General features: G+C 39.9%; 2 protein-coding genes across 2 annotated transcripts; one reads left to right on the top strand and one right to left on the bottom strand.

The window, feature by feature from the left end:
- The first annotated feature begins 67 nt into the window (after positions 1-67).
- On the top strand, positions 68-6,424 carry hacd3 (3-hydroxyacyl-CoA dehydratase 3). Its single transcript, XM_080028288.1, has 11 exons — positions 68-247; positions 1,118-1,160; positions 1,263-1,336; positions 1,425-1,589; positions 1,747-1,792; positions 3,763-3,873; positions 3,992-4,119; positions 4,258-4,370; positions 5,396-5,502; positions 5,588-5,719; positions 5,819-6,424. The coding sequence occupies exons 1-11, from the start codon at positions 170-172 to the stop codon at positions 5,893-5,895; spliced, it is 1,074 nt and encodes a 357-aa protein (XP_079884414.1). The 5' UTR covers positions 68-169; the 3' UTR covers positions 5,896-6,424.
- A 136-nt stretch (positions 6,425-6,560) lies between these two features.
- Positions 6,561-18,759, bottom strand: ints14 (integrator complex subunit 14). The gene is made up of 12 exons (XM_080028287.1): positions 18,703-18,759; positions 18,022-18,309; positions 17,801-17,908; positions 17,556-17,711; positions 16,954-17,072; positions 16,715-16,857; positions 16,529-16,621; positions 15,998-16,142; positions 8,039-8,172; positions 7,670-7,788; positions 7,186-7,251; positions 6,561-7,107 (listed from the first exon to the last, which is right to left on the bottom strand). The coding sequence occupies exons 2-12, from the start codon at positions 18,241-18,243 to the stop codon at positions 6,874-6,876; spliced, it is 1,539 nt and encodes a 512-aa protein (XP_079884413.1). The 5' UTR covers positions 18,244-18,309; positions 18,703-18,759; the 3' UTR covers positions 6,561-6,873.
- Positions 18,760-19,225: the final 466 nt, after the last annotated feature.

Raw genomic sequence — 19,225 nt, 5'->3', positions numbered from 1 at the left:
TCTCGCTCTCCTGCACGAGCACGTCGCTACGCTAGGCGAGCGCGCTCGTTCGCAGAATATTCTAGCTTTCTGGACGGCTAGCATGAAGCAAGAAGGCTTCATTCATTGTGCTCCAAGTCTGATATTTGTATGAAACAAACCTCTATTTGAAAAAAACAAATACGCAACAATGACACTCACGCCTCTTGTTTACTGGGCTCAACGCCATGAAGAGATTTACCTGCGAGTGGATCTCACAGACGCTCAGGTGAGCTAACAGCTGTACAGGACAGGACACACTTTTCATAATCATGGTACTTTCTGACCGTCTCGTGCACAGCTGTATCGCTCTACTAAGGGTAAATATTAAATCATGCAAATCAAATGCAGGCTGCAAAAACCTGTTCCAGTAAAAACCACACGGCTGGCACCTGAACATTTTGCATATTGGGTGATAGGAGAAAAAGATCCTCTTGTTATAGGTGATGGGGTCCGTGTATCAGAATCTAATGCCTGCCAAACCTCTTCAGTGATGCACGGAATAAGCGATAAGTCGCATGGTTGTGTGTGTGTATCAGTCAGATGGTGCAATAACACTAAAAATACCCCATTCCGCTTTATCTCGAGCTGCAGGGGCGGAGTGTTACAATATCGAGGTCAGTGGGGCTGAAGGGCAGGTGTTGCTCCACCCAAAGATGTTACTTCAAACTTCGAGCTGCAGGAAGGGAGCTCCTCAGCACACAATTTAGACATCCTACTCCTCGCACAGTTTGCTTTTTATAGCACTGTACATTGCTATACTGTTTATTAAACTGTAAACAGCAACATGACATGAGCTCTATACAATAGAGGTGTGAAAACGGCTAATTTCCTCGATTTCCTTAAAAACGAGGAAATGATTCTGGCTGGTAATTAAATGTGTCTATTGCTTATGTATTATAGAATGTTTGTCCTTGCTTGATTGTTTTCTAGGTCTAACTTGTCAGTCCTTCCAAAAAATGTACAGTATGTTTGCCTAACGTGTCTCTGTCTGTACAGTGGTATTGTGCACAAGGGAAAATATGATACTTGAATTATCATTGTGTAGGAGGAAGTAAGCTCATCGTCTGCCTCTCAGTTTCTTTTTCTTTTTTTGCAGAATATTGACGTCCATGTACAGGAAAACGTGCTTCAGTTCAGAGGTGATACACATTTATATGTTGTTTTGACTATGAAAATATTCTTAAGAGGTTCATGATTTGTGACGTGTTTTTGTTGTATTTTTTGTTTGTTTGTGTGTGTAGCTCAGGGTCACGGTGCTAAAGGACTAAATGAATACGAGTTCAGCCTGGAGTTTCTCTCTCCTGTAAAGCCAGAGGTATATCAATTTGTCCACATACTGCTACATTTCCACATATGCAAGCAATTATGTTGACTGTGCTCAATGAATGGACCTGTTTGTCTAGGTGAGCCACAAATCCACGCAGCGGCAGGTGAATATTACAGTGCTGAAAGAGCAGCGAGGCTGGTGGGAACGATTGACGGCACAGGAGCGCAAACCAGTCTTCCTGGTACCCGACTTTGACCGCTGGTTAGACGAGTCAGACGCTGAGATGGAGATCCGGGAAAAGGTGACAACATTGGGACATTGACCTGCGCATTTATGAGCTGGATAATCAACACAGCAAAATTACAATATTACTCCGATATCCAAAATAAGATTGTTCTGTTTTGTTTTGTCTTTTATAAAATATATATTCAACTTCTTCTTCTTGTTACTTTGAAAAGGAGGAGAAAAAGAACAGACTGAAGGCTTCGAGGCATAAAGAGGAAGGTAAGATCTCTCTGAATGCATGCCTGTCTTAACAATTTTGTTGGAGTGTTTTTTTTTTAGGGGGCTTGGTTGACTTCAGCTAAGCTAAGTTTATTGCAGATAAAGCTGGTAACACTTTACAATAAGGGTACATTAAATAACTGTTAGTTAATGCATAGTTAATGCTTTACAAACAGTAACTAAGCATTAACTAACCATTATTAACAGGGAAGTATCTTTGCGGGCTTCTTCCATCAAAAGTGAAGTTTGGTTGATACAATGATTCCACTGAGACTAGGCCAGGTGGGTGGTAGAGGATTTTTTATTGAAACAGCATTTTTCTCAAGCCTTGCATCAGTCTGGACTGGCCGACGTCCAGTTCCCAATTTCCTAACAAGAAATCTTAATAAGCATTCGATTATGAAATATGCATTGAGTCCCAACCAAGGAAAAACTTGCCTTTCTCATTGTGCATCTCTTCTAAAAGTCCAATAAACTGGATTTACCCCCTTCTCTATACTACACAATACTACATTTCGTCAAGACCTGGTCCATTCGAATTGGCTGAAAACAGTTTACATTACCTCATCCTACTATTTACGTTAATTTGACGATGTGTACATTACTCAAAACGTGAGGCGTCCCTCAGTATATACCCATGGCCTTGTTCAATCTATATAATCCAGTTAATTAAGGCTTCCTGTCCCCCTATAGCTGACCCTAACACACGCACACAGATCTGACATGATTTAATGACCTCCTGCATGTAAATAGCATTAAATCTTAATGTGCATCCTTTCTGTATACCATGGATTAAAACCGGTTCTGTGCCAGATATTTAACGGCTTAGTTAATTCTTACTAGTAATCATTAACTAAGCTTTAAATAACAGTTATGCTTAAAGGTGAAGTAAGCGATTTATTTATGTTAATATAAGTGTTAAATCGCTCTTTATTCATACAGTGATCACTAGTGTGCGTGTTTTATAAAGCCGATCTCTCAGTCACTCGCTCTGCATGTAATCGGCAAATAAACTTTTCGGGGATTCCACTACTAATAACCAATCAGAAGAGAGAACGCTACAAACTGCCACCCGTCTCACTGCCGGTGCACGTGCAGGTGGGTGAATGTGTGTGCGCCTACAATGGTGGAGCAGGTAAAAATCCTTCCCAATGTCTGTTTTGATGGTTTTTATCATGTTTTATCGCACTTATGGATCTGAGATGATGCTAGATAACTCGCTGCTTGAAGACCGCAGTGCATTAATGTGGTGTCGTGGGGACGAGGGAGGGGACTGCTAACTGCGGTCACTGACAGGAAGTTAGCTAAACTGACCATTCCGCTTACTGAACCTTTAATTAATGCTTAATTAATAATAGTTAGGCATTAATTAAGCATAACGGTTAAATAAGCATAGTGAATGGTTGTTCAAGTATTAACTAACCGTTAATAACTTTGTATTAACAGTTATTTCATTCTTAATGAGCATTAACAAACTGTGAATAGCATTACGTTATTTACCAACAATTAATTAATGTACTCTTATTGTAAAGTGTTACCATATAGCTTTTGTGCAAAAGGTTTGAATCAATCAATCAGCGACTGGAGAGGAATGGATTATCAGGGCATCTTCACCAGAGGCTTTATACACCAGGGCAAAGCAATAGCTACTGTCAGTGAACAGGTTGTTTTCAGAAAGGAAGCAACTAAGGCATAACAGACCATAACTCAGTTCATGGGCCATTTCCTTTACTGAATGATTGCATTAGGGGTGTTAATTTTTCCTTCAGGGGTTTATTACAGTCCAGATGTCGACCAGATGGCATTTTAAGAAGCAGGGCATCAGACATGTTTACTACAAATATGGTATTATACAAGTGTCACACAAGAAAATTATTTTACTTAATACAGATTTATTTTTGTTCAAGACATAAGCAAGTTGTTTGCTTCAGTTGCCTAAAATATTTCTCTCTTTTTTTTTAATGTTCCAGGGTTCGTCAGCTTGAAAACAGGATATTTGTTTCTGTACAACCTGGTCCAGTTTCTTGGTTTCTCATGGATCTTTGTCAACATGACTGTGCGGCTGTTTATCTTTGGCCAGGGTGAGAGCATTTAATACAAACTTTGGCTTAGTATTTATTTTTATTTTTTTCCTTCACTGATTAATTTCTTTACAAAACAACTTAGGAGCTGTAATTTATAATATTACTCTCATTTCAGATTCCCTGTACGACACATTTCACACCATATCGGACGTGATGTTCTTCTGCCAGATCCTGGCATCGGTGGAGGTCCTCAACGCTGCTTTTGGTGTCGTCCGCACTGGTGTTATTCCCACTCTTATACAGGTATTGGTTGCTCATTTGCCAGAGTTTCATGATGCACGGTGACACCTGCTCTTGCGCAATTGAAAAATTAGCATAACAGTTAGCATCCCAATATAATTCAAGTGTAAGTACTCATTTCATTTTACATGCTTTTACTAGGTTGTTGGAAGGAATTTCATCCTATTCATAATTTTCGGTAGTTTGGAGGAAATGCACCACCAGCCAGTTGTGTTCTTCGTTTTCTATCTATGGAGCGCCATAGAAATTTTTCGGTAAGCCTTGTGTCTTTGTCAACAGTCATGTAAATGTTCTTGGTTTTTGAGATATTTTTGGGGAATTTCACTTTTTAATGGTTAGTTGAAAAGCTGAGAGGAACACAGGAAACATTAAAAAAAAAATGGGGGTGACCACTCTGCTACCAAGGCACTCCAGGAGTTAGTGAAGAATGATCACTTTTATATCCCTTCAGTATTATTTATTATCCACAAATCACACCAAAATGGACATAAACGTTTGCTCAACTGTGGATTTACTTTTAATATAATTTTAACGTCAATACGATTGTAAATGCCAGATTATACCACTTCTTAGCTTGATTCAGCTCACTCAAGACCACAGAATAAAAAAAAAAGTAGCAACAAATTAGAGCTGCAATGTTTAGACGATAAATTAAAAAAAAAGGATTGTGAACTATTTTGATTATCGATGATTCAAAAATGCCAATTCAAAGGTTCCAGTTTCTCAAATGTGAGATAATGCCTTGCTTTTATTGGCCTAGGGTTGTAGCAAATTTAGTATTTTGGGTTGTGGACTATTTGTCTATAAAACAAGACATTTAATGACGTAACCTTGTGCTCTAGGAATTAGTGAGGGACATTTAACACTGTTTTCAAATGTTGTGCAGACCTGACATTTTAGTTGTATCGTGAAAATTGAGAAAATAATCAGCAGATTAATCTATGTTGAATAAAATCAAGTGTTGAAGCCCTACAACACGATAAAAACATTGCAGTTTGGCTTATGTGGCAATAATCGTTGAAACAAGCACACTCTCAGTAAAAGTAAACAAAAATGCAAACCTGCTCAGTATGTTTGCATCATTCCGAGAATAACTACAGTCTAATTTTGACAGACACAAGTTTGAGGTTAAGGTTTACCAAGTAGCAGAATGGGGCAGCAGCTTGTGTTACAAGAATCAGCATGACAGCGGTTACGAGGACGGACTGTTATGGATGCAAGCTTGTGGCAACCCGCCTTGTGTTTCCTCCCTAAAACTAACACCATGCTCCCATTGCAGGTATCCATTTTACATGCTGGGCTGTTTCAATACAGAGTGGAAAACTCTCACATGGCTGCGATACACCATCTGGATACCACTATACCCGTTAGGTGTTATAGCCGAGGGTAAGCTTGTTTACTTCCCTCACAATTATTTATAATTTTTCACTCGCAAGTTCTAAAATGTATCTCATATCCTGATGCCATGTAGCTGCGGCTGTGATACAATCCATTCCCATCTTTGACGAGACCAAACTGTTGAGAATTCCTCTGCCTAAAGCCATCGGTACCTCCATCAGCTTCTCTTATTTCCTGCACGTCTATCTTGTTCTCATGTTTCTGGGTGAGTCTCCGAATAAGAAATGAATGATATGCATCTTTGAATGGTTGTACTCTTATATCAGCATTTATGTTCTGATATCAACTTTCCGTTCCTCTTTAGGACTCTTTATCAACTTCAACCATCTTTACAAGCAGAGGAAGAAGCGTTACCGTACCAAGAAGAGGAAAGCAAATTGAGAAGCAGCGCTCCTCAGACACCTCAGCTGCCTGCTTATTTCTCAAGAAACTTTGAATCCTCATTATAAACCATTCTCCTGTCAAATCAGTTAACAGTTGTTATGTATTACTTTTTCTTTACCACAGCCTGTTTGCTCTCACTAAAATAATAAATGTTAACATCCTGCAGATGATGCAATATTTCATCATTGCATAGATTAGGTCTTAATTATTCACCGGTGATTGATATCTCTTAGATATGTCGGTATTTTGTAGATTAGTGAAAAGCTGTAAGCCATTTCACTTTATCCCGTGTGATACTGTGTTTCCCTTTCCTTTTAATATTGGTTGACTTCAGTGGTATTTTAGGCACTGATTAAAAAAAACCTGCTGATGTCATTTGATAAATTATTTGTGTACGAAAGAAGAAATGGACAATGTTCTCAACAACTACTGTATTCGTTATCATTCCAGATTTCTGAATCACCCCCCCCCCCCAAAATAAAAAAAAACTCAGGGTAAAGATATAAGGTATACTGGTGATTTCTAAAATACAGAGAGCATATTGTGTCCATTATGCTCAATAAAAGCCTGCTATAAAGAAGTCGTATTTGTATACTTTTCTTGTTCAGCTATTGCAAAATGTTGACACCTGAATTTCAAATACCATCTTTAACAGTCACTTTCCAGGTTTCCTGTAACGCAACATTTATTTGACAGACACTGAATAAAAAATTTAATCTTGTCAATCTGTGAAAAAGATCCTACAAAGGAACACATAAAAAATAAAAAAAGATATGTACACAAACATTTTGCCATGTTTAGGCAGTTTCAAAGAAGGAGTGTACGTTATCAGTCGGACTAATTTAGGTTCCACATATAGCTCCTTCAATGGGTTATTCACACTACGTTTAGCACACACAAGTGCAGTCTCCACGTTGGTCCACACAGTCTGATGCTGTTATATCTAAGTCCACTTTTTACTAATTCAAACGAGGCTCAGCTTGAGAAGTCAGTGTGCATGGGAACAATGTTGTGATCAAAAGCAGCATACTGGGAGTCCCCAGTGCTCGCCAGTTTAAGTTGCTGTGCGGCGTGAGAGAGCTGGAACGCTGCATCCGGATGGGCCGAGTCTGGCAGCAGGGTGCACTCTCTCTCTAGTAGATCCGCTACTCCCTTCAGGAGCTCCCAGAAACCGAAAGCCAAGGCAGCCTTCCGAAGACGGTTCAACTCCTGACAGATTCAAATACAAAACAGTCAATTAAGTTATGAAAAAAATATAGTAAACGAGCCGTGTTCAGCTAAACTTACTTTGTAGAAGGTTTGAGTTTTATCTGGCAGTTTTCTTGCGTTCCTCAGGATCTTCTGCACATCAGTCTGTAGAATGACAGTTTGAATGACATAAGTGTGTGATGTGTTCACACCAAGGGCCGTTTGTGAAGTTAGTCACATGATTGTAAAAAATACCGTGCATCAACAATGAGACACCATATCCATTCAATTTAAGTTTAATAACATTTACCAAATTTTTATTTATTTTTTAATCGGATGTTGAACTGAACTATTAAAAGAAACGCACAACTGTGATATGGCATACACTTATCAGCAATAATTATAATGTCCTAGCTGCGGTGCATCAAAACCGCCTTGAAATACCCTGGCATGTGCACTTTGGGAACAAAACATCTTTAGACATGGCAAGTAAAAAAATAACGCCCCCCCCAAAAAATAAAACCAATCGCCATTTCTCCAAAGACTTCTACAAACAATGTTTATACAGTAACGTTTGCTCTACCTGTAGTCCACTGGCTTTAATCCACACAGTGACGTTCTGGGCATAGCTTCGTTTGGCCTGCGGCTGCACAGGGAATGGACTTTTACTGTCATCCTCTCCATATGGATTTTCAGCAGCCTCTGAAATACCAGAGAGATCATGAACTTCACAGTGGCGTCAGTATCTCGATCACAGGAGTCCGACTTTGTAATAGACCTGTGTAAATCATTGACTACTTGATTATGTACACATAGAGAGGCTTTTGCTCTTTAAAAAATAAACAATGATGTACCCGTACCACATGTCATAGATATTTAGTAAATATGTAGAAAACTTGTTGTGACAAGAGCCTGCAGAGCAACCAGACGCCGTGACGGGAGAAGTGGTTACCTGATATTGGTCCCAAGTGTGAGATCTTGCCCAGCCAAGGCAGAGGCTCTGGTCCAGGCTCAAACAGAGACATCATCAGGTTGGATTTCTTCTTACTGTCAGCTTGGGAGTACAGCATGCCAAACCACTCTGGCCTGAGGAAAAGTAAACTAGATTGAAGCCATTGCCAAAACAAAATGTATTAACTGGTTTTACTCTGAAGATGCACTAAGTTTTGATCAGAATCAGGCCTGCCCACACAATTGTCTGGGCCCCTGAAAACCTCCAGACAATGGGCCCCCCTTACCCATGCTTTACTCCTATCAATGTGTGTGAGTGCGCTCATCCCTCAATAAACACATACATGTATTTTTAAAGAGAATAACTATCTTAACAGGCTTTTAATGTGAAGGCGCACAGGAAATGTTCTGTTTGCACACGCGCTAACTTAACTGCATTAATGTTAAGAGCCGTCTCCTTCTGGTTATTGCCGTTGGTGAAGTTTTTAGACGCTAGAATCGCCGCACAAGCACAGATTTCGAGGACACGTCTTTCACCAGCCAAAGTGGAGGGTGGACTCAATAACTGACTTGCCTAAGACTACATTTACCCGCCTTTGGAGAGTGTTAATGTAGAGCCCTCAAAGCAGTGTTGTGCAGCGCACCTCTGTGTCTCAAAGAGACAGCATCTGATCATTAGCAAGCTGTCGCACTAGCCTGGTCCAACCAGACCATCGTACTTCATTTAATTTGTACAGAAAAATTTAATTTGAGCGGAAGTAGGTAGGCGGGCGGAGCCAGGCTACTGTCGCACTAGTGCGAGTGGACTTGTATTCATCATCGCACGTGATCAATTTCAGTAGCAAATGCGATCAAAACTGTCGCACTGTACAGCTCTGCTTTGAACTCAAATCTGTTCCTTCAGTTATTTCCAACTTCTTTGTGCCTTGTATCTTTCTTTGCATTAAGAACTTTTTTAGGTCTATTTTTATTTTTTATTTTTAGAAACAATACAGAAAGCAGGACCTTGGTGGTTACGGCAATAATTAAAACAGGATGATGCTGCTCGTCAGCTTCATTGTGGTATGACCCGGCTGGTTGGTCGATTGGCCAGGTTTGTGAAAAACTGGTCAGACCTGGCTGGTCGTGTCAACCTGAAGACTTATGTCAAAGCCTTTATAGGCCAGGCAAAGTAAGGCATTTTGGGGCCAAAAATAGAATAAATTGTAAAAGAATTTTTTTCAACTCAGATCATTTCTATGAGGTGTCCAGAACAACATACTAAAAGTCCTAAGAAATCCTAGTTGGGGAAACATGTTTAATTCTCATCAATCCTAGATGTGTGCCAATAAGGCGAGACACCAATAAATCCCAATGGGGCTATTTTTTTCCTTTAGTCCTATCAAAATGAAACTTTACACAATGAAAGTATCCATGAAAATTTAAATGTTTTGTATTACAAGTTTCTTTGAAAATTCATTTTAATATGCAAATGAGCTATACACTAATCGTACACGCCCAAAATAAACCCAAATAAGCTTAATTTTTTCCTTTACTCATACCACAATAAAACTTTACATAGTAAAAGTATACTTGAAAAGTAAAACATTTTGTATTACAAGTTTCTTTTTAAATGAATTTGAATATGCACATGAGCTCCACACTTATTGAATATCCAATCATCCTACTGCCAATGGGTGATGGCGATGCTGTTTTTAGACTGGCCTCTAACCTGAAAAACTGCCTGGCTTACCTGCCAGGGGTATAACAGGTGCCTCTCATGAATTAGATTTGTCTCTTCAAATGCCACTGCACGCAATTTGATAGCACTACATCCAATCAGAGCAATGAACAATGTGACGTATTAAGCCCCGTTCGTTTAGCGAACAGTGGGGTTAACTGTTAAATTGAACTTTTGCCGTGGTCGGTCGGCAAAACAGAACATTCCTCTTACTTGCTAATGAAAGATTTGAGTGCCGTCTTCCAAATTGTAAAGGGTCGAGGCCCCAGAGCACCATACATAGGGCTCTGGCCCGCCCATATCAGATAGAACCAATTAAAACGCAGCTCAGGATTTCTTGACAAATTTAATGAGCTTCAATGGAGAGTGCCCAGACCAACAGGCGCAGCACATTTAATTTGCCAGCGCCTAGTGGCAGGTCTGGAGTTCCAGGCCAGTGCCATTCCCTTTCCTATGCCAAATAGACGAGATGTAGAATCACAGCCTGAAATGGCATGGAGAAAGAGGAGATTGTCACACACCTTGGGACCAAGTAACTCCTTTGTCTACTTTATGCACCATATCCGTCTTGTTTTTGTTGCTTTCTTTGGTTCTGGTGCCATAAACAGCTCGTGTGCATTCAGATCAGCATGATGCAACAAGAGTACTAACAAGTCTGTGTCATCACCTACTGAGACTGTGTCTTTTGTTCTGGCAGAGGCAATGGCAGTTTGGACAATGAGCACATCTGCATCGTGCTTTGTATGGTTTGTGATACAACATTTTTATCTTACAAGTTTCTTTGAAAATTAATTTTAATATGCAAATTAGCTATACTCTAATCAAATATAGGCTACCCAAAATATATCCGCATAGGCTTAATTTTTTCCTTTAAAGATCCAAGTGACTGCTGCAGATATTGCTGCGGTTGGTTGCATACACATTCAGTACTTTATGATTCCTCCTATACGTGAACCTATTGTGTATCAGCCACTGGCTCTGTTGCCAGCAGATAACAAAACATCACAGCTGGATGTTTTGTGGAAGACATCCCTACTCCTTCACTCTCAAAGGCCATCATGGTCTGGTATGATGCAGATCCTGCATCTTCTAGAATCTAGATGAACACCCTGGGAGAGCTTCAGTAACATTACTCCCAATGATTGATCTTGATCCCAGTGATGAATCCTGCATATACTCAACATTGAGGTTTGTGGCAACTCAAGCTCTGCAGTATGATGTGACCCCTGTTCTGACGTTCGACCAACCCCTTCTGGAAAGCCTTCACCATTATATTTTAACTTCTAATACAAATGTTTTACTTTTCATGTAGACTTTCATTGTGTAAAGTTTTAATGTGGTAGGAGTAAAGGTAAAATTGAAGCCTATGCAGATATATTTTGGGTAGCCTATATTTGATTAGTGCATAGCTCATTTGCATATTAAAATTCATTTTCAAAGAAACTTGTAAGACAAAAAATGGTGTATCACAAACCATGCAAAGCACGATGCAGATGTGCTCATTGTCCAAACTGCCATTGCCTCTGCCAGAACAAAAGACACAGTCTCAGTAGGTGATGACACAGACTTGTTAGTACTCTTGTTGCATCATACTGATCTGAATGCACACAAGCTGTTTATGGCACAAGAACCAAATAAATTAATGTATAGCTGTCCCCAGACAAATGTGCAACATCACAAATCTCTTCCTGAGATCCTCTGAGATTGTCTTTCCCTTTTGGCATGTCTGACCTGTATGGGTTCACTTTGGTGAGCCTAAACTGACCTGGTTTTATCTCTGTTTTATCTGGTGCCGCCCAATTACTTCCCTAAAGATCTCTCATTACATTGGTCCATTTCATCACTCAATTTGGCCCACCTGATTGTGTTTACCTGCTCCATTTAAGCAATGCAGCTCAGGGTTCACAAACTTTTGCACATACAAAAGTTGTCAAATAATTTTTTTTTTTTATCAGTTTTAACAATTGATTTCCGGTAAAGAAAAATGTGGAATTGATCAACAAAAATCTGTTATTTCATATAAAAATACTGGTATTGATAAAAATTAATTAATGATAGTCAAAATAAATAAAATTCCAAAAGGCGAGTTAATTGGTCCCAAGGTGTGTGACAATCTCCTCTTTCTCCATGCCATTTCAGGCTGTGATTCTACATCTCGTCTATTTGGCATAGGAAAGGGAATGGCACTGAAAAAAGTAAAAAATGACACTAGCTGGGGGGGGGGGGGGGGGGGATCTAATTCATGAGGGGCACCTGTTATACCCCTGGCAGGTAAGCCAGGCAGTTTTTCAGGTTAGAGGCCAGTCTAAAAGCAGCATCGCCATCACCCATTGGCAGTACGATGATTGGATATTCAATAAGTGTGGAGCTCATGTGCATATTCAAATTCATTTAAAAAGAAACTTGTAATACAAAATGTTTTACTTTTCAAGTATACTTCTACTATGTAAAGTTTTATTGTGGTAGGAGTAAAGGAAAAAATTAAGCCTATTTGGGTTTATTTTGGGCGTGTACGATTAGTGTATAGCTCATTTGCATATTAAAATAAATTTTCAAAGAAAATTGTAATACAAAACATTTAAATTTTCATGGATACTTTCATTGTGTAAAGTTTCATTTTGATAGGAGTAAAGGAAAAAAATAGCCCCATTGGGATTTATTGGTGTCTCGCCTTATTGGCACACATCTCGGATTGATGAGAATTAAACATATTTCCCCAACTAGGATTTCTTAGGACTTTTAGTATGTTGTTCTGGACACCTCATAGAAATTATCTGAGCTGAAAAAAATTCTTTTACAATTTATTCTATGAAAAACGCTATTTTGCCTGGACTATTAGAAGGCATAGTCCCCAAAGGGAAATTCTTTATCACAAAAATATACTTTATGGGGAGAGATGCTTTAAACCTGTTTGTAGACCCAGGAAAATGACAGAGTAACTAGCCTGTCCTCTTTATAAGAATGTAGAAGAACTACAAAAGGTACCCAACCTGTTTTTTCATGGGGTCCAAATACTTTTCACAACCACACCCAGACACAAGTAGCAGGTACATGTGGAACGACTCAGGAAATATAATCCAGTCAAAACTGTTTTATATCAAAACCCAATCCTGTCACCATTTGGCACACAAAGGGTTTATAGGATGGAAACGGTTATGTTTGAAACGGTTACACTCCGCTGTGCTCAATCTGAAACATTTTGAAAATTTCTGCTTTTCTACTGCTTTTTAAATGGCCCTAAGCGGAGCCGCGGCTCTGTGTAAACACCCAACTTTTAATAGATATTGACATAAATATCTAAAAATAAAGTTTAGCTTAGTTAGGTTCTTGGCTGCCAAAGACCATGGGCCCCCCAAGTGGCTGGGCCCTAGAAAGCTTTCACACTTTCTACCCCTAATGGGCGGCCCTGCTGAGGAGTACACAGATCTAATATCTGACTTTATTAACAATCGACCAAATACATCAAGTAATAATAATACTTTATAATATCAAATACACACGCAAGTAGGGCGTCCCTCCCATGGGCCTCGGCCAGCAGCGGACCCGGGTTCGATTCTAGCCCGCGGTCGTTCTCTGCATGTCACTCCCCTCTCTGCCCCATTTCAACTCTGTCTCTACACTGTCAATAAAGCATAAAAATGCCAAAAACAAATATCTTAAAAAAAAATACACACTCAACAAAAACACAAACTATTTTCATTAAAAAAGAGCTGTTGAGGAGAAAGGAATACCGTTTGCTTTCATAAATATTCCTGCATGTGTTTTCAGACTGAAGATGCAGCGCACACCTGAATACCGTACTTTTCGGCCTACAAGCCGCGACTTTTTCCCCGTTTTTCGACCCTGTTATTACACAGCACAGTATATATTCTGTAGCTACTGGGGATGGGCGTTAGTAATCGAGTACTCGAGTACTCCTCGTTTCAAATGATCTCGATTGGTGGATGAGGAAAATCGTTTTTTGTTTTTTTTAGTGTTTGTAGCCTTTAGGCCGGCCGGCGGGCCGCCCCTATTTTAAAATGTTATATACGTGTACAAAACGGCACAAAACGGATATAAAGTTTAACAAAATTAAATATTTTGATCCAAGTTAAATAAACTAAGCGTTGTGTCAAACAGAAACCGCAAATAACTGCCACCTCCGTGCAGCGTGTGGTCTCTACAGCACCACGGAGCTGAATGCGGTGCTGGAAAACTTGGAAAGGCACGTAAAGAAGCCAGGCTGACTTCGGGCACATTCGAGCAAACGACATTTAAGAAGCCTTTATTATGGAATATAGGATTGAGATTCAAAAGCCGACGGTGTAACGTTCCGTTAACGAGGAATTAGTCGCGGTAATTAGTCACAGACAGGAGTGAACATTACGCGGTTGGATATACTAGCCTACTACTTCTACTGCTTTAGTGAGTTATTTAGCCTATCTATGTGTTTAAATTGTAGGACAATAATTGTATTGTATTTGCTGCCCTTCTTATTTTAAATGTCTATTTTGAATGTTAGCCAACTGCAGCCCATGCTTTTTTTCTCTCTCTTTTTTCTCTCTCCACCGCAGACCTACTCGATCGGTTTGAATTGTGGCCCGCTTATTTAATTACTTTCAGTTAGGAAAATGTGTTTTAAACTTGTGGAAAATAAATCCTTAATATCATATGGCAACTGTGACTGTTTGACATAAGCATTGAGCGCTTTATTGCGGTCAACCGTTGTTCTGTAGACAGATGCGTTGCGTCCTAAAAATAGAAAAAAGTTTAACGAGGAATCGATTGATCCTCGAGGAATGCAAGCGATCACACGAGTAGCGAAAACACTCGTGCCCATCCCTAATAGCTACTATTGCACAAAATGGTAACACTTACGTACGTTATGCAAATATGCAACTTGTTTGTTGAAATGTGGGAGCTTCCTCAAGCAGCCATCTCTTTCCCGACAATCCCCTCTGTGCACAAACTCTTACATATGGTAATTAAACATTATAACACCTACGGCTTATTGTCCAGTGCGGCATATAGTACGGAAAGTACGGTAGTTTTTTTGTAAATACCGTCGTATGTCAAATCTTTTCAAATCATCATTTTTCAATCCACTGTGTCTGTCTGTCTGTCTGTCTGTTTTTTGTCTGCATCTGAATTGTTTTTGTAAACACCGTCGTATTTAAGAAAAAAACAGAAAGTGCCAGAGACGCAAATAAACACGGCATAAACAACATAGAAAAAATGTCTTAGAGTGGATAACATTAAGGCTAAGTCCTTGTTGAATTTGTCCCTCTCTCCCTCCCTCTCTATGTCTCTCTCTCCCTCTCTCTCTCTCTCCCTCCCTCTCTATCACTCTCTCCCTGTCTCTCTCTCTCCCTCTCTCTCTCCCACTGTCCTGAACTATCAAATTAAGGTGAAAACATCAAAAACAATTATAAATCTAAAAATATTTTTCTTACATGCTGATAAAATGTAGCACCGGCTTGTTATGACGCCTACCCCGTTTACATTACATAACAGACCTGGCTTCTGAAGTTGGTCAAAGTCGTTATGTTATTATCTTAACCATAGACTGTGCCAACAATGCTATTTCTTTAATCATAGCCTACATCCCACAAAGCTAAAAAAAAATGTAATTTACGCCATTACATTCACACTTAGGATGTACAAAGGACGTGAGAGAGTTGAACACACAAACTCTGTCATGTATCATTGTCTCCCCTGTGAGGGTAATTTGTTTCGCAACAGAAAAACTAAAGATAGTATTCAATATTATTAATTAGCCTTGAAAAGAATAAGAATGTGTGTGTGTGTGTGTGTGAGTAGGTGTGTGTGAGTAGGTGTGTGTGTGTGACCCAGACACAAGTAGCAGGTACATGTGGAACGACTCAGGAAATATAATCCAGACAAAACTGTTTGATATCAAAACCCAATCTTGTCACCATTTGGCACACAAAGGGTTTATAGGATGGATTATGTTTGAAATGGTTACACTCCGCTGTGCTCAATCTGAAACATTTCGAACATTTCTGCTTTTCTACTGCTTTTTAAATGGCCGTAAGCGGAGCTGCGGCTCTGTGTAAACACCCAACTTTGAATAGATTTTGACATAAATATCTAAAAATAAAGCTTAGCTTAGTTAGGTTCTTGGCTTCCAAAGACCATGGGCACCCCAAGTGGCTGGGCCCTAGAAAGCCTTCCCACTTTCTACCCCTTATGGGCGGCCCTGATCAGAATATGATTCAAACATCTTGTGTTGCATCTCACCCCAGCTGGACCAGTGCCACCATGCCCTCAACTTTCAGACTGCCGTGCAAAAGTACACAGAAGTTTGGACTTTTGCCTGCCATTTGACTGGCAGAGGGTTCCTCTTCTGGCTCCTCTGTGGCTCCAGTGCCAACTTCATCCACCTCTGAAATGAAGTACAAACAAAACACATTGATAGTACCGTAATCTGACATGTTCATTGATTAATAAGGCTTGTTGAATTTCATATAGTTTTTTTTTTATTATCACAAACATATTTTATTTTAACTATGCATTAATTTCTATTTACTGTGATTTCTTGCAAAAAGAAAAAGCTGCAGTGAACAGTGGTTTTTCAAAGCGAGGAGCAACTTTGTAAACATGGGGTACATACATTGCAGGGGAAAATCTGTTTTAAAACAATCCACTCCTTTAAAGAAAATCTCTGAAAATCAATTTCACCAAAAGCATTGAGGCGTCGGCGAGATTCAGTTGATTTTAATGCTCAGCGAAATAAATGTTTTTTTGTTTGTTTTGAAACACAACACTGACCTTTGATTACAGCAATAGGCAGTACCAAGTGTCTGGAGATAACGGGAGGACTGGCAATGTCAGCAATCTCAATGAAGCCAATGATTTCCAAATCTGAAACAAGTGTAACAGAGTAAAACATGTTATATGAAAGAAGAAAAGTTTTGAAATAATTAATGAATATCATTTCATTAGCCAGCTGGGTACCTGAACTGACTACTCGGGGCATAGGCTCCACCTCTTCATCCATCACAACAGGCTCAGGTCGGGGGAAGACCTGAACGTCTGAGGACTGGTTCCCACAGTGCAGGACGGCGTGGAAGGGGGAGTATGCGTAATCAATAAGCCTCCTGAGACATAAAAAGACCCAACATGGTATAAGGTTCCTCATAAACATAAAGAACAAGAAAAAGTCATTTTCTCTTTCCTTATTATTTCCCTCATACCCAAACATGGCCTGTACACTCTTAATGCAAAGCGGTCCCTCCACAGTGAAGATCTGTCCGTCACCTCCGCTGAGAGTAAGAAGCTCCTCCAAGTTGTCCATGGCATCAGTCATCTGTAACTGCAATTACACAAGACGGGGGGGGGGGGTTGCAATGGTTTAAGATAGCAAATGCAATGAAGCGCTAACTTGCCATGAGTTTAAGTTTTACTTGGACACAATAGAAACTGCTCAACAAAAAAGTCAGAAAAAAGAATGTGCTCATGTTCTCCAAAAGACATATATTGGTTTAAGTCTTTAACTCAGTGCTTTCATAATTTAGACATTATAAGTGCTTTCAACATGCAAAAACTTTGCGTACATATTCTTATTAACAATCAATACAAAGAACTGTAGCAGGAGATGTGTAGGGGTTTTCCATTTCCCAATTCAGGGACAGATCCATTCACAAATCCAAAGTAATCAAAAGTCTTACTGCATAACTTACAAGTTATCTGATCAAATTTGGAGGTGAATACAGTTTTACGCAAACAGTGTTCAGATTAGAAATGCAAGCAAGTAAAAAACAAACGTTGAACAGCAAAAATAAGGGCAACTCAGTACCTCCTCTGCATTGGCTACACACATGATGTACAGTTTGGTTGGGAAAGGGAATGGAAGTGGGAACTTCTTGTCATCCCCACGCTGCTTCAGTGTTTGAAGGGACTGACGTAGGGAACCCTTTCCGATGCCGAGAGAGCCATCAGTAACCAGCACCATCTATAGGACAAATTAAGAAGGTACATAAACTTAACTGTCACAGAATCAAATCACTATGGAAAATGATCTGATCCCACAATTGTAAATACCTGACAGGGACATGCACTGCCCCACTCCTGCTGTACCACATTACTAACTCCCTGGAGAGCTGCCTCGACACAGGTCTTATCATAGTCCTCCAGGTTACCCAGAGCCTCCTGCATAGAAAAAGACATGAATAAGTTGACTCCAAAGTGAGACTCATTTTCTGCTAAAGTAGCAACAACAAGAAGCACTGACTCATGCTTTCTCACGTGAGGGACACCTGTACCTGTAATGCATTGTAATCCCTGGTGAAAGGCACCAGAAGCTCCCAGAGGGAAGAGAATGCCATCAGGGATGTGAACTCCAGTCGGTAGTTTGATGCCATGTGTTCGAACAACATGTTCAATCCGTGGACAGCCAGGTTCTTCCTCTGAAACTCCTCGCTGCTGTCCAGCGACACCGGCCGGGTCATGGACAGAGACACGTCCATTAACACCACGGTAGGCATGGCTCACTGCTTATTCAGATTCCCCAACAATACAATGGACTCAAAGTACCGTCCGACGTACTCCCACTGCAGCGAAAGAAAGAGAATTATGACATTTTAGAGGACAACAACACTAAACTAAGACGATAAACGTGCTTTCTTAAGGTCTCTTGCAGATTCTAGACGGCATGTTAACACGATAATTATTTATCTAGTTTATTAAGTCATACATGTCGGCGCCACTACTTTGATGAGTAGTACGTTTAAGGTAGATCACAAAACGACCCTGACCGAAGAGGATGTCACAGCAATCACTTTTAGCTAATGTTGGCTAACTGACGCTAGCATTCTGCAACCTAACGCCAGAGAATACCACGAAAGAAACGATCGTGTTACCATTTAATATATTAGACCATAGCAATGCATACGTGTAAGTACAAAGTGAAAAATGAATGTAACCAAGACTAAATATGTACGTGCCATTCAACGTTTCGCTCGCCATCCACTGTTTGTGTTGTACTGTGCGCCACTATTTCCGTCCGGATGACAACCGTGTGCTTCAGAATAAATAGTTCCGTTTTATATTTCTGTTCTAAACGGACGAGAAGGCTGCAGCAGAAAACCAGGGGCTGGGGGAAAATGTCACTGCAAAACATGAACAACCCCAGAAATGCAAGAGATAGGCTACGTCATCCAGTAACAACTTCAGATTTAATTTTTTCCCGCATCCTCAAAAAACCAACGCAGTATTCAGACTGGTGGGACCATTTTCTTGATTTGGATAAAACTCCATTGTTAAAACCAGAATTGGATGACACCTTCTCTGAAGTGAACCCTGCTCTTTTAAACCTTTATTCCATGACAAGTCCTTGAAGTGCAGGGATTAACTGAGCTGCGTTTTCTTTTGCTTTTATCTGTTTAGTGACCCAGAGGTCATGTGAACAGCGAAATCTGGAAAACTCACTCATCTGTCAATGTAAAATGTAAAATTGTTCATCAATAT

The sequence above is a fragment of the Ammodytes marinus genome, assembly GCF_949987685.1.
Source record: "Ammodytes marinus genome assembly, chromosome: 5".
NCBI lineage: Eukaryota > Metazoa > Chordata > Actinopteri > Uranoscopiformes > Ammodytidae > Ammodytes > Ammodytes marinus.
The sequence above is the reverse complement of the archived record's forward strand: the minus strand, read 5'-3'. Positions and strand labels throughout refer to the sequence as shown.

What these genes read in the sequence shown, in the direction of transcription:
- hacd3 (XM_080028288.1), top strand. Translation starts at nt 170, where the DNA reads ATGACACTCACGCCTCTTGTTTACTGGGCTCAACGCCATGAAGAGATT. An exon ending in TTCGAGGCATAAAGAGGAAG is followed by an intron (nt 1,793 to 3,762) that starts GTAAGATCTCTC and finishes TTAATGTTCCAG; the next exon opens with GGTTCGTCAGCTTGAAAACA. An exon ending in TTATTCCCACTCTTATACAG is followed by an intron (nt 4,120 to 4,257) that starts GTATTGGTTGCT and finishes TGCTTTTACTAG; the next exon opens with GTTGTTGGAAGGAATTTCAT.
- ints14 (XM_080028287.1), bottom strand. Translation starts at nt 18,243, where the DNA reads ATGCCTACCGTGGTGTTAATGGACGTGTCTCTGTCCATGACCCGGCCG. An exon ending in GCAGTGCATGTCCCTGTCAG is followed by an intron (nt 17,712 to 17,800) that starts GTATTTACAATT and finishes TTTGTCCTATAG; the next exon opens with ATGGTGCTGGTTACTGATGG. An exon ending in GTGGCACTGGTCCAGCTGGG is followed by an intron (nt 8,173 to 15,997) that starts GTGAGATGCAAC and finishes ACTTTTCCTCAG; the next exon opens with GCCAGAGTGGTTTGGCATGC.